Below are 12,590 nucleotides of genomic sequence, written 5' to 3'. Positions count from 1 at the left end.
ATGTTATGTTTACCCATTTTAGAGAAACGCTCCTCACAAAAAGGAAGGAAAGAAAGAAGAATAATACAGAAAAATATTGATCCAATACAATCACAAGGAGTTATCCGCTACTAAGCGGATAACTAACTAGACATGAAACTCGTCACTTTGACGAGTTAGTTATCCGCACCACGGCAAATGCCACGTGCACGTCATACGTTGGAATATTGCACACAGATAAAGATTATGGCATTATGACAAGAACTGAAGAATATGATATGCTGTTAGTGCTGAATTCTGTCAATTTTGTGTCATATAGTATATACAGTGCAAACAGTATAATCTGTATACATATTACATACAGTGTAGAATAGGTGAAATTACGAGACCCGCCATTTATTCCAATTTTTAACATGGCGACGGTATCAAAATGAAACACTTAATAGATAGCAATTTCAGAAGGAAATTATCTCAGGAACAACATATTAACGTGTAGAAGAAATTTGAATACGTAAAATATAGATGCGCACCCTTTTAAATGTGATGAACTATTACGCAAAATATGAAAATACGACTTTTTTTATTCAACTGGCCATATGATGACGTCACAACATCCGATTGGCGAAAAGTTCACATGATTTCGTATCTACAATCCAATAGCTTCCAGAAAACGTTTTAATCGTGATTATCACATTTTATTCTTACGGGCTATTACAGATTAAAATTTACTGTAAAGATGAAATTAATGACCCACGTAATTAAAATTTTTAGGCATGATGACGTCATAAAAATTAAAATATTTTTATCTCATGCTAAAGAAAGTTGATTGACCTACACAATATATAAATGTAGGAGAAAAAGGAATACAGATAAGCGTGATGCGCTCCATTGAATGTGATGAGCAATAACGAAAGAGACAAAAATCCTATATTTTACATTCGTGTGGCCATACGATGACTTCACAATGTTTTTTAGCCTTATCGATGCATAATCCGATATCTACAACTCATCAACTTCTAGATTTTGTAATAAAAATAAACGGTTCACGGTTTACTTTAGAAACTATGACTGTTTAAAAAAAGACATTATTTTGACGATTTTTTAAGCTTTTTCATAAAAAACGCGCACGAATTGTCTAATTCAACGTGTTCGTATGGCGTTATTTAAACTGGAAAAGGTCTAAATTGTTTTCAAAATTACTAGGAAAGGCTTGAAAAATATAATTCAAGAGAAAAAAATATGTTTTTAACGCTACGTGCGCACCGCGTGCGTAAAAAATTGCGCGCCCGTGGGAATTTTTGCCATGCTCAAAATGACAAGAAACGCATAAAAAGTTGATTAGAAATTATATTTGCGCATTTTGAAATTTTAAATGCGCGTGCGCGCGTAACTTCTTGTGAAACATGCCATTTTTAATCCGTAGAAAGTTTGCTCTTGATGACTTAAATTTTCACAACGTGTCAATTAAATATTACTTTTAGTTTTTAATCTATGATCAATCATAAAAAATCATTAAATTGCGCGTAAGTCACGTTACGCAACTCTGACGTCTTTCAAAAATAGGAGGTGACCAACTTCAGGTAAATGTCCACATGTTGTCAAAGTTATGAAATGTTATGTTTACACATTTTAGAGAAACGCGCTGCACAAAAATAGCGAGAAAGAAAGAAGAATAATACAGAAAAAAATATTGATCCCATACAATAACAAGGAGTTATCCGCCAAGTGCGGATAACTAAAAAAAAGATGATGAAACAGGACGATTACAAGGAGTTATCCGCTACTAAGCGGATAACTAATAACAAAGAAGATAAAAAAAAAGATATTTACAATCACAAGGGTTATCCTGCAACTAAGTTGCGGATAACAACTAGATTTGAACTCGTCACTTTGACGAGTTCGGGTTATCCGCGGAAATGCAACATGCACGTACGTTAAACTGTTATGAACGTCGACAATTATTATGCCATCCTATGACATGAATTAAATATGTTTACAGTGCTGAATTGTACCGATATCATTGCGATATTATAACAGAATACACTGTATATGTTATATACAATGTAGCATAGATGAAATTTTGAGACCCATCTTTCAATCTAATTTTTAACATGATGACGTCATCAAAACGAAACACGTAGATAGCTATTTTGGAAGGGAATTATCTGAGCAACAACATATTAACGCGTTGAAGAAATTTGGAAACATAGAATATGGATGCGCGCTCTTTTAAATGTCATGAACTATGACGCAAAATATGAAAATACAACTTTTTTTATTCAACTGGCCATATGATGACATCACAACATCTGATTGGCAAAATATTTACATGAATTTGTATCTACAAACCAATGACTTCCGGAAAACGTTTAAATCATGATTATCACTTTTTATTCTGACGAGATATAACAGATTAAAATTTACTGTAAAAATGAAAATAAGTGACCCATGTTATTTACATTTTTAGACATGATGACGTCATAAAAATTAAAATATTTTTAACTCATGCGAAAGATAGTTGATTGACGTAGACAATATTAAAATCTCAGGGGAAATGGAATACGTATAAGCGAGATGCACTCTATTTAATGTGATGAGCAATAACGAAAGAGTAAAAAATCCTATATTTTACATTCGTGTGGCCATACGATGACGTCATAACATCCGAGGGGTAAAGATTCTGCATGAATTCATATCTACAACATATCTGCTTACATATTAAATTAAAAAAATTGAGGGTCATGGATGATCCTGAGAAGCTATAATAGATTAAAAATAGACATAATTTTGACAATATTTTGTCACTTTTGCAACTAAAACGCGCGCAAATGGTCTAAATCAACGTGTTTGTATGACGTCATGTTAATTTGAAATGATGTCAATCTTTTTCAAAATGACTAGGGAAGACTGTAAAATTATAATTCAAGAGAAAAACACATGATTTTCATGCTTAATGTCATGATCAGCGTAGAAAGTTGATTAGAAATTAATTTTCTGCATTTTTAAATTTTAAATGCGCGTGCGCGCGTAACTTCTCGTGAAATATGCCATTTTTAATCCATAGAAAGTTTGCCCTTGATATGACTTAAATTTTCACTAAGGTTCATGAAAGAATATTTGTTGGTTCTACAGTTATGATCAGTTATAGAAAATCATAAAATCGCGCGTAACTTACGCAACGCGGCTCTGACATCGTCCAAAAGCTTGGTTGCACATCTACACTTCAATGTCAATCTTTTTATCAAGTTATACAAAGTTATGTTCACAAGCAATAGAGATATGCTGGTCACAAAAATCCGGGAAAGAAAGAAGAATAACAAAGAAGATGAAGAAGAAAATATATTTACAATCACAAGGGTTATCCGCAACTAAGTTGCGGATAACCAAAAATGATGAAACAAGACAATTACAAGGAGTTATCCGCTACTAATCCGCTACTAAGCGGATAACTAATATAACAGAAAAAAAAATATTGATCCAATACAATAACAAAAAGAACTAATAAATATTTATTCTGAACAAAATGACACCAAAATACCCAGTAGCATACAAATACGAGGTGAATTTTTTTTTTCTACGAAAGTGATTAATTTTATTTTAACTACAAAATAACCTATCCAGAGTCTGATTTAATAATCTTGATTTTTCAAGTTTTTTGGGGACAGTACATCTTTAACAAAATGGTGAAAATATGCTAAATTTTAAAATTAATATAAATCGTCAGAATGCTATTTTTTATTTAATTTTCTTAAAGTGTATGTATCATATGTATCATTTATTATGAAATTATGAGAAAAAAAAGTTGATTACGTCATCATTAATTGCATATTAAATACAATTTGTTTAATTTTGACAATCAAACAACCTATGACATTTTCTTGGACATAACAAACTTAACATTAACCTTTTTCTTTAAAATGTTCATATATTAAAGTTGAAAGTATACTTTGACCAAATGAAAAAAACCACATAATTGTATTTTGTTTACCAGTTAATGTGCACAGACTGGCTAGTACATAACTAAGTATTCTCAGTTATCTGAGTACCTAGACAAATAAAAACCAAAATTATATATTGCCAACATATTAGAAGCAGATCAAATCTGATAGTTTATTGCCTCAAAATGAATATTGCAGGCCTGCAACCATGTTCTGACCAACTTTGCAAAATTAATTTTGAAAAGTTATATTATCAGTATTTGGTAACTAATATGCATATTAAAATGTTGACCTTTGACCTGTATTCGCTCTTTTACATTACGTATGATTGATTAATAGGATGAGAAAACATCCAATATTTGTTAGATATTAGTTTTTATTTGGTTTTATAGGTACATTCTATGATTGGTCAATATTAACATTTGAACCTTAATTACAAAGGGATTTTATTTCATAATCCTAAAAATGTAATAAAAGACTAAATTGTGCTTCAATAAATTTGTTATCATACATATACATAATACATTGTTGTAATTGGTAAATTTTGAACTTTGACCCCTTATATCTCGAAAATGCTTCCTATCCTGATCGATTACCTTCCATATTTGTAATCTACGGAAAATTCTTGTCTAGAAAAGTTGGACGATGGTCTGTGATCGCTTCTATAGCATTCAAGGTACAGAGTTCGAGTCTCCTTGGGAAAGGAAACGAAATAAGATTTTTTTTTTCATTATGAAAATAATGCTTACATAAAAAGCTATTACATTATTTGTTTTCAATAGGTCATAGCAGAAGCCCAAGTCCAAGTAATAAGGTACTATCTGGTTTAGTTGGACCGTCAGGAGTAAAAGCAATTTATTCTGCAAGAAAACTTACCAGGCAATGTGATTCTATTGAAGGTCAGATGAACTTTGAGAAAAATGTCATTGGTAAAAGGTGTGATTATGAAAGAATGTCTTTAAACAAAGTTGTAGCAAACAATGAAATCACAGACAACTACAGTTTTAACTAATGTTAATGCTATATAACCATGAAATAACAGAATTAGTTACGTGATAGTCAGCAGTAGAATAATAGCATAGGTGATCATGTAATCATGGTTTATTAAATCAACTTTTTATTTAGGTTGGTGTACCCGCTGGTTGTCGTGGTACACCATGACAGAATTATGCAAGATTGTGTACAGGCATATTGGAAGTTATGTTGTAAGGAGTTTATAATGCGACTGTAAACATTTTATGTTGTGATGCTTGTGATAGTGGGTAATGTTTGTAAGGTTTCGAGAACAATGACCATGATACAAAGTTTCGGTAAACATTAGGTACTTTGATGGATATGATAAGAGGCAGCAATGTTGGCAATGATGCCAGGCAATGTTGCCTCTCATTTTCTGGGTTTTTTTTAAGAGTCTCTCAATGGTTTGGAAAGTGGGTTCATACATTCCGTACTAAATTGTACCACCAATTGAAATTGTATGTATCATATGTATGATTTATTATGAAATTATGAGAAAAAAAGTTGATTATGTCATCCTTAATTGCATATTACATACAATTTTTTTAATTCTGACAATCAAACAAACTATGACATTTTCTTGGACCGAAATAACAAACCTAAAATTAACCGTCTTCGTTGAAATGTTCATATATTAAAGTTGAAAATATATACTTTGACATTGCATTATTTTATTTTTAAAGTCGTCATAGTAACAAATTATGATTCATTGCAACAAAGTGGTTACTGCATTGTAAATAAATGTTCCATGAATTTGAAAATGGGGACACCGCTTTGCGAGTGTAGATTACTGTTACAGATTTATTACCACAATACCCAAAAATTATCAAGATGCAATGAAATCGCCTGATGCAAAGGAATGGGAAAAAGCAATGGAAGATGAAATTGGTTCTCGACAAGAGAACAACACTTTCACTTTAACAAAATTGACCGACGGTCAAAGGAGTGGAGTTGGGGTTAGGTGGTTATGAGGCTTGGCTACCAATCAAGTCCTGTCATATGTCAGGATTTTTTCTCATGACAATTTGCAACAAGTCTTTGTAGAGCATCTTGTGTATATATTTAATAATATATAAACAAATCAGGCAAAGAACATTAATTCTAAACCGCCCGGTGATATACTGAAATTTTAATTAATTAATTTGAAACGATAAAGATGAGGAAATCTGTGAGAATGAGAAAAAGTCGCCCCAACCGAGACTCGAACTCGGACCGCCTGCTTGATATGCAGATGTCCTAACCATTAGACCACTGGGGCTTTCATGGTATTGTTCAAACTCAATTGGATAGCGACTCTTTAACATTCTCGGCGTGGTACGGCGGAACAGCACTAGTCCTCAGTTGTACGCACGCGCACCAGAGATCAAATTGATACGCCCTCATCTTTCAGTATTTTTATTCACGAGGCGGGATCTCCGAAGAGATACTTTTATATATATAAACAAATCAGGCAAAGAACATTAATTCTAAACCGCCCGGTGATATACTGAAATTTTAATTAATTAATTTGAAACGATAAAGATGAGGAAATCTGTGAGAATGAGAAAAAGTCGCCCCAACCGAGACTCGAACTCGGACCGCCTGCTTGATATGCAGATGTCCTAACCATTAGACCACTGGGGCTTTCATGGTATTGTTCAAACTCAATTGGATAGCGACTCTTTAACATTCTCGGCGTGGTACGGCGGAACAGCACTAGTCCTCAGTTTAATAATATATATATATATTTGTCGTGTGAACAGGAGAGCCACCTTTGAGAGAAGGAAAGTGATTGAGTTCACTTGTGGTTATCCTTGGCAATTTGCCTACACTCAAATCAAGGGTGTTGATTATAATGATACATTTTCCCCTACTGCTAGCATTACATCAGTTCGCATTCTAATGCAAATCGCAGCGCAACATAATTTAGTACTGCACCAATTGGATGTCAAAACGGCCTACTTAAATGCCCCTATTGATAAAGATATCTATATTGAGCAACCAGAAGGTTTTGAATCAAAATCTGATTTCGGGGAAATCAGAATTCTAAAGCTAAACAAATCATTATATGGTTTAAAGCAATCTGGTAGGAACAAAGTTCTGCATGACTATTTAAGTGAAAATGAGTTCAAACAAAATGCACTAAGAAGACGTATGATGGAAACAAAATTAAAATGAAAGATCTTGGAAAACTAAGATATTTTCTGGGGATTAATTTTGAGCAAGGCGATGGGTATGTGAAAATGAACCAAAAGAAATACTGTATTTGTTAAAAGTACTTGACAGATTTGGCATGTCGAGTGTAAACCGAGATCCACCCCTTGCGAACAAAAATTTGAACTACCGACAATGTAAATGAGACAAATTATCGTGAAATGATTGGCAGCCTTATTTATGCCCAAACATGCACCAGACCCGATATATGTTTTGTAGTAAGTAAATTATCCCAACATTTAGCTAACCCTACTAAGGAAGACTTGTAACTATTAAGCATGTTCTAAGATACTGTAACGTTTTTATATTATCAGGTCACGTTAATAACCTAACCCTTATCTAGTTGGTCTATACGTCAAAACTAATCAATAAAAGACTAACACAATAGATCCGGTTCCAATAGTTTTATTTCGTACAACACTCACCCTTCATAATCGAAGTGAATGAAATCTCCACAAGTATAAAAGAAATACAGGTACAACAACGAGAATAGTCTAGGCTCATGTATGTCCGTTTGGGTCCAGTACTCTAAATCAACTGAGCTTACATGACCCGGGAAATTCCTTATAAATAAACTGTAAGCTGTAGAAGGCGCACTTTTTTTTGTTACATAACTCCCACCTTAAAGAGATTCGTCCCCTGTATCCAAGGAAATTGAAACTGAGAAAAAAAAAATAGCAAGAAAAGTCAACAAAGTAAAACAAATGCATAAAATTTTATAAACGCTAACTAGACGACAAGTTTAGGATACTCATCATCGTTTCTAATTAAAGTTGTTTCAACCTTGGTGACCCTGCCACCTTCTTCATAGTATTGCGTGGTAACCTCCTCCACGATTTCCTTTACTCTGTTCATCAACTTTCGATCCATGGGATGTACTGGTCCGTCCATATCCTCCAACGACCTCCTCTCCCCTCCGGACAAATATGCCGGCTTCCCACCACTCAGCCGTTTGACCTTCATGTTCGGTTGGAATGGTGTTTGATTTAATACGGCATTTACCAGAGACTGGGATCCTAGTGACTGTTAGAATGTCACCTGCCGGCGGCAGAATAGGTTCACACTCTTTCTTCCTGTGTGTCCTCTCAATTTCTCTTCCGTTCTGAAAGTCCCTTTGCATATTTTGCATGGCATCGTTTGGACTGTGCCAGAGCCACTGCTTTTCCTTCCGTCTCATGAGTGGGATCTGTAGAGTAACAAAACAGATGTTTACAGGTATCCCGAAATCTTACAGGCTTCTGCCTAACCCTTCAGGGATTCCTAAGAAACCCATCTGAAGTGGGTTCAGGTTCAGGTTCCCACCCTTCGACAGGGTGTCCTTCATAGGGGTTTAGCATGTCACAATGGATCACCCGCTTACGTCCTCCGGGGTTCAACCTTATCCGGTAGGTAACTTCAGTTAATTTGTTAACAATTAAATATGTTCCCTTCTATCTGCATTCTAATTTCGGGCCAAGCCCTTTCGTTTTGTCTGATTGAACATCCAAACAAATTGCCCCACGTTTAAACCAGGCTTCTAGCAAGCTTATCATACCCTTGTTTCTGTCTTTGAGCACTAGCCTTTAAGGCCTCTCTAGCTTGTATCTTAGCTTGGTAAAGTCTATCTAGGGTACGAGTGGCAAGCTAACCTGGCTCTGTGCTTGATGGAACTGGTTTGATGTTCTCTCCCCAGCATGAGCATGTTTGGGGACTCGTCAGTGGAGTCCTGGGGGGTTGATCGGTATGCAAATGTAACATAGGGAAGCCATTTGTCCCAGTCTCTCTGCTTATGTATTGGATCGATCATCATGGGCAACATGTTCACCAGAGTTCTATTGAAACGTTCCAGGACGTTGTTCGTGTCTTGGTGATCTCCATATCTCGATTCGTGTTGAAGTACCAACTTCCACGTGTTCTCTCTTCCATCATTTTATTCCCATCGCCGGGTTAACCACTTCTAGCATGTCCCACAAAATCCAGTAGGCACGTTTCTCTGGATCAACTTCCTTATATTTCGGACGAGGACTCCCCACTTCCTTCGCTTCAATGACCCATTTGATCGAGGAGTCCGCCAATTGTTTGCCCCTAAATTCATCCAAAGTAAGTTCAGGTTCAACTCGGGTCAGACGAATTTGTTTGTAAGGGCCGGGGTTACTCATTCCTTCGTCGTCTTCAATCATACCACACTGCTTACAAATCTTTCAGGAAAGGCCGTCTGCGTTTCCATGCCGAATCCCCTGGCGGTGCTGCACTGTAATATTGTATTCAGCTATTGCTTCAAACCATCTGGCAAGCTGACCTTCTGGATTTCGAAAATTGATTAGCCACTTTAGGGAAGTGTGGTTTTGTACAAGTATTGGTCGGCCGTACAGGTACTGACGAAAATGACGTAAGTAAACAACTACAGCTAGTCTAGTCACACAGTAATTTTTCTCTGCTTTACCCAAGGTCCGACTGGCATAAGCAATAACTCGTTCTTCTCCTTGTTGTATCTGTGACAGCACACCACCGATACCTACATCGCTGGCATCAGTATCCAGGATAAACTCTCCTTCTGGAATAGGATAGACTAGGATAGGCGACCTCTAAAAACGCAGTTTTAGCTCCGCAAATGCTCTGTCTTAGTAGGAGGCTAATCCCAGAAAACTCCTTACACATTGAGAAGTGATGGCCAGTCTCGTATTGCTTCAATTTTAGACGGATCAGTCTGAATACCATCACGGGAGACGATATGACCCAGGTATATACCTCTGGGTGAAACAAAGAACATTTTGGCGGCTTCAATTTTAGTCCTGAATTTCCTAATCGACTCAGTACTGCGTCTAGGCGGTATATTGCCCCCGGAACGTTCTTGGCGTAAACGATAATGTCATCTAGATACACCAGAAGAGTCTCCTATTGGAGACCTGCTAACACCCATTAGCGTTGCACAATCCAAACGGCATTACTTTCCACGAGTAATGGACTCCTCTGACCACGAATGCAGACTTCTGCTGTGCTTCCGGGTCTAATTCCACCTGCCAGTAGCCTGATGCTAAATCGAGGGTAGAGAAACAGGTAGCCCCGGCTAATGCATCTAATGAGTCGTCGATGCGAGGTATGGGATAAGCATCATCGTGGCTTCGTTCAGTTTCCTGTAATCTATGCAAAACCGTTTGGTTCCATCTTTCTTGGCTACGAGCACTATGTTCGCTGCCCAGGGGCTCAATCACCCCCCGCTCTAACAGTCTTTGAACTTCTTGTTGAATCTCCGCCTGATACTGAATAGGGTGCCGCCGTGGTACCTCCCGAATAGGAGCAGCATTTCCAGTTTCGATTCTGTGTTTTGTCAACCCAGTTCGACCTATATCCTGGTCACCTTTACTAAAAACGTCTGCATGTTTATTCAGTAGCTGGGCAATCTGTTTACCGGGCTCTTGTCCCGCACTCTCTACACTACTTTTATACAGATCAGATAGATGGTCAGGAATGTGTACCGTTTTCTGCAAGAAGACTGTCGGTCGAGGTGCCTCTTCTTGTACTACCTCAACTGGGGATAAAACCCCCACCTTAGTACCTGCCAACAAATTATGAACTACTGTACTTTATCTGGGTTGTACACCCACAAAGGGATCTGTAACCAATACTCTGGCCATTACGAGAACGTCGCAGCCTGTTCGTCTGTCCAACCATTTGCTAGCCTACATGAATTAAAATGTCGCTGATACTCGTGCCATGGTGTCTTTCTCATACCGATCTGGGTTCACTACTGGTCGTTTCATAACTTCCCCAAATATTCATTCAAACTCCTCTTTCCCGTACACTGCATTGTCACGCTTTAGAGGCCAGGGAGGGGTAAATACTGGTTCAATTTTCTCTGTTTATATTATCAGGTCACGTTAATAACCTACGGGTTCGGCAGCAGGTGTGTTCCACTGACTTAATTATCTAGTTGGTCTACACATCGAAACTAATCAATAAAAGACTAACACAATAGATCCTAGATCCGGTTTTATTTCGTACAACACTCACCCTTCATAATCGAAGTGAATGAAATCTCCACAAGTATAAAAGAAATACAGATACAACAACGAGAATAGTCTAGGCTCATACGTCCGTTCGGGTCCAGTACTCTAAATCAACTGAACTCACATGACCCGGGGCATTCCTTATAAATAAACTGTAAGCTGTAGAGGGCGCACTTTTTTTGTTACAATACATAAAAAGTATATAAAGTTGGTTAGAATCTCGGTACTGATTTTAACCACCTGATGTAACCCTGTTTACTAATTAAATTTAGTTACATAATTAGTTATTGACAATTAAAACGAATTTAGGTTCAGTGATTTGCCCCAAATAGGGGTGTTTTCCGATCGTGGTATACACTGTCTAATGGATGTCCTCTTGAAAAATACCTGCACACAATAATACGAGGATGCTTCGCATTTTCCTATCTCCTCCTACGATAATTGTTTTTAATAGCTGAAAACTGGTTGAACAGCTCGAGTACAGTATCATAATGTTGAAGACAGGCTGATTTTCTTAAAAAAATACTATTTTCATAGATATAATATACGTTTATACAAATGTATTGATTTGCGATGAATGGAACATTCCAATCTCTCAAACTCCCATTTTGTAGGTAAATTTATGAGTCCTTCGTTTAACACAAGTAGGTAAATTTATGGGTCCTTGGAGAATAAACTTAAAACTGAGATAATAATAGTATTGCAATACTTTGACAATATTGTAAATACGTATTAACCATTTTTGGTCGCCATTTGAATCGAAATTGTCTTACTGTGAATGTGGTTACTGTTAGATATATAAACACATATGCAAAGAACATTTATTACTGTGACTGTGGGTAGGTTCTACTGCTGGATATTATAAACACATACTATACAAATAAAAACGTTATTACTGACAGGTGCTTCTCAACGTTTGTATTACTGATACTGATACTGATTAACAATTACTAAAAATATAAACGTCGTTGTGGTGTATCGTTACATGTACTTTACTATTTCAATCGATTATAACAGTGACAGTTTTAAAAACGTATTAAATCGTAAATGTTTTACTGTGTTTAGTGGTATATTATTGATGGCCTATAAAACATTTAAAACAATATTTTGTTACTAAGTGGATAAAGAATATATTTAAAAATTGTTCTTCCCATCCTCTTCCCCATCCCTCAACAAAATACAAATTGGGTTTGTTTAAATGAGTTCAAATAAAAAACTAATTTAAAGACAAGTTTCTCCTTCACAAGTAGGCCTAATTCCCAGGGTGCTAATTTTATTTAAGTACATTAATCATCGTGTCTATGTTTATGTATTTATAGTCCTGCGGTACGTTTTGAAATCGCCAGTTTTTTTACGCTGAAATTACTGTGTATTCGAGAACCTGTTGTTGAAATCAAGATAAAGAGAAGTAATTTTATATGATTTCGTTGTTTGTTATTGATAGCTGATTTGTGTATTTATTTAGCATGGAACCCAGAGA

General features: G+C 36.2%; 1 protein-coding gene across 2 annotated transcripts in view; it reads left to right on the top strand.

Annotated features, from left to right (window-relative positions):
• Positions 1-5,552, top strand: part of LOC144843747 (ankyrin repeat and MYND domain-containing protein 1-like) — a 116,493-nt gene extending 110,941 nt beyond the window's left edge. For both annotated transcript variants that reach the window (XM_078700673.1, XM_078700672.1), the window contains exons 16-17: positions 4,700-4,853; positions 5,043-5,552. In XM_078700673.1, coding sequence (XP_078556799.1) covers positions 4,700-4,853; positions 5,043-5,148 — 260 coding nt within the window. In that variant the 3' untranslated portion in view covers positions 5,149-5,552. The remainder of the gene's footprint in view (positions 1-4,699; positions 4,854-5,042) is intronic.
• Positions 5,553-12,590: the final 7,038 nt, after the last annotated feature.

This window comes from Antedon bifida, chromosome 5, assembly GCF_963402885.1.
Source record: "Antedon bifida chromosome 5, ecAntBifi1.1, whole genome shotgun sequence".
Classification (NCBI taxonomy): domain Eukaryota; kingdom Metazoa; phylum Echinodermata; class Crinoidea; order Comatulida; family Antedonidae; genus Antedon; species Antedon bifida.
This window is presented reverse-complemented; position numbering and strand designations above follow the sequence as displayed.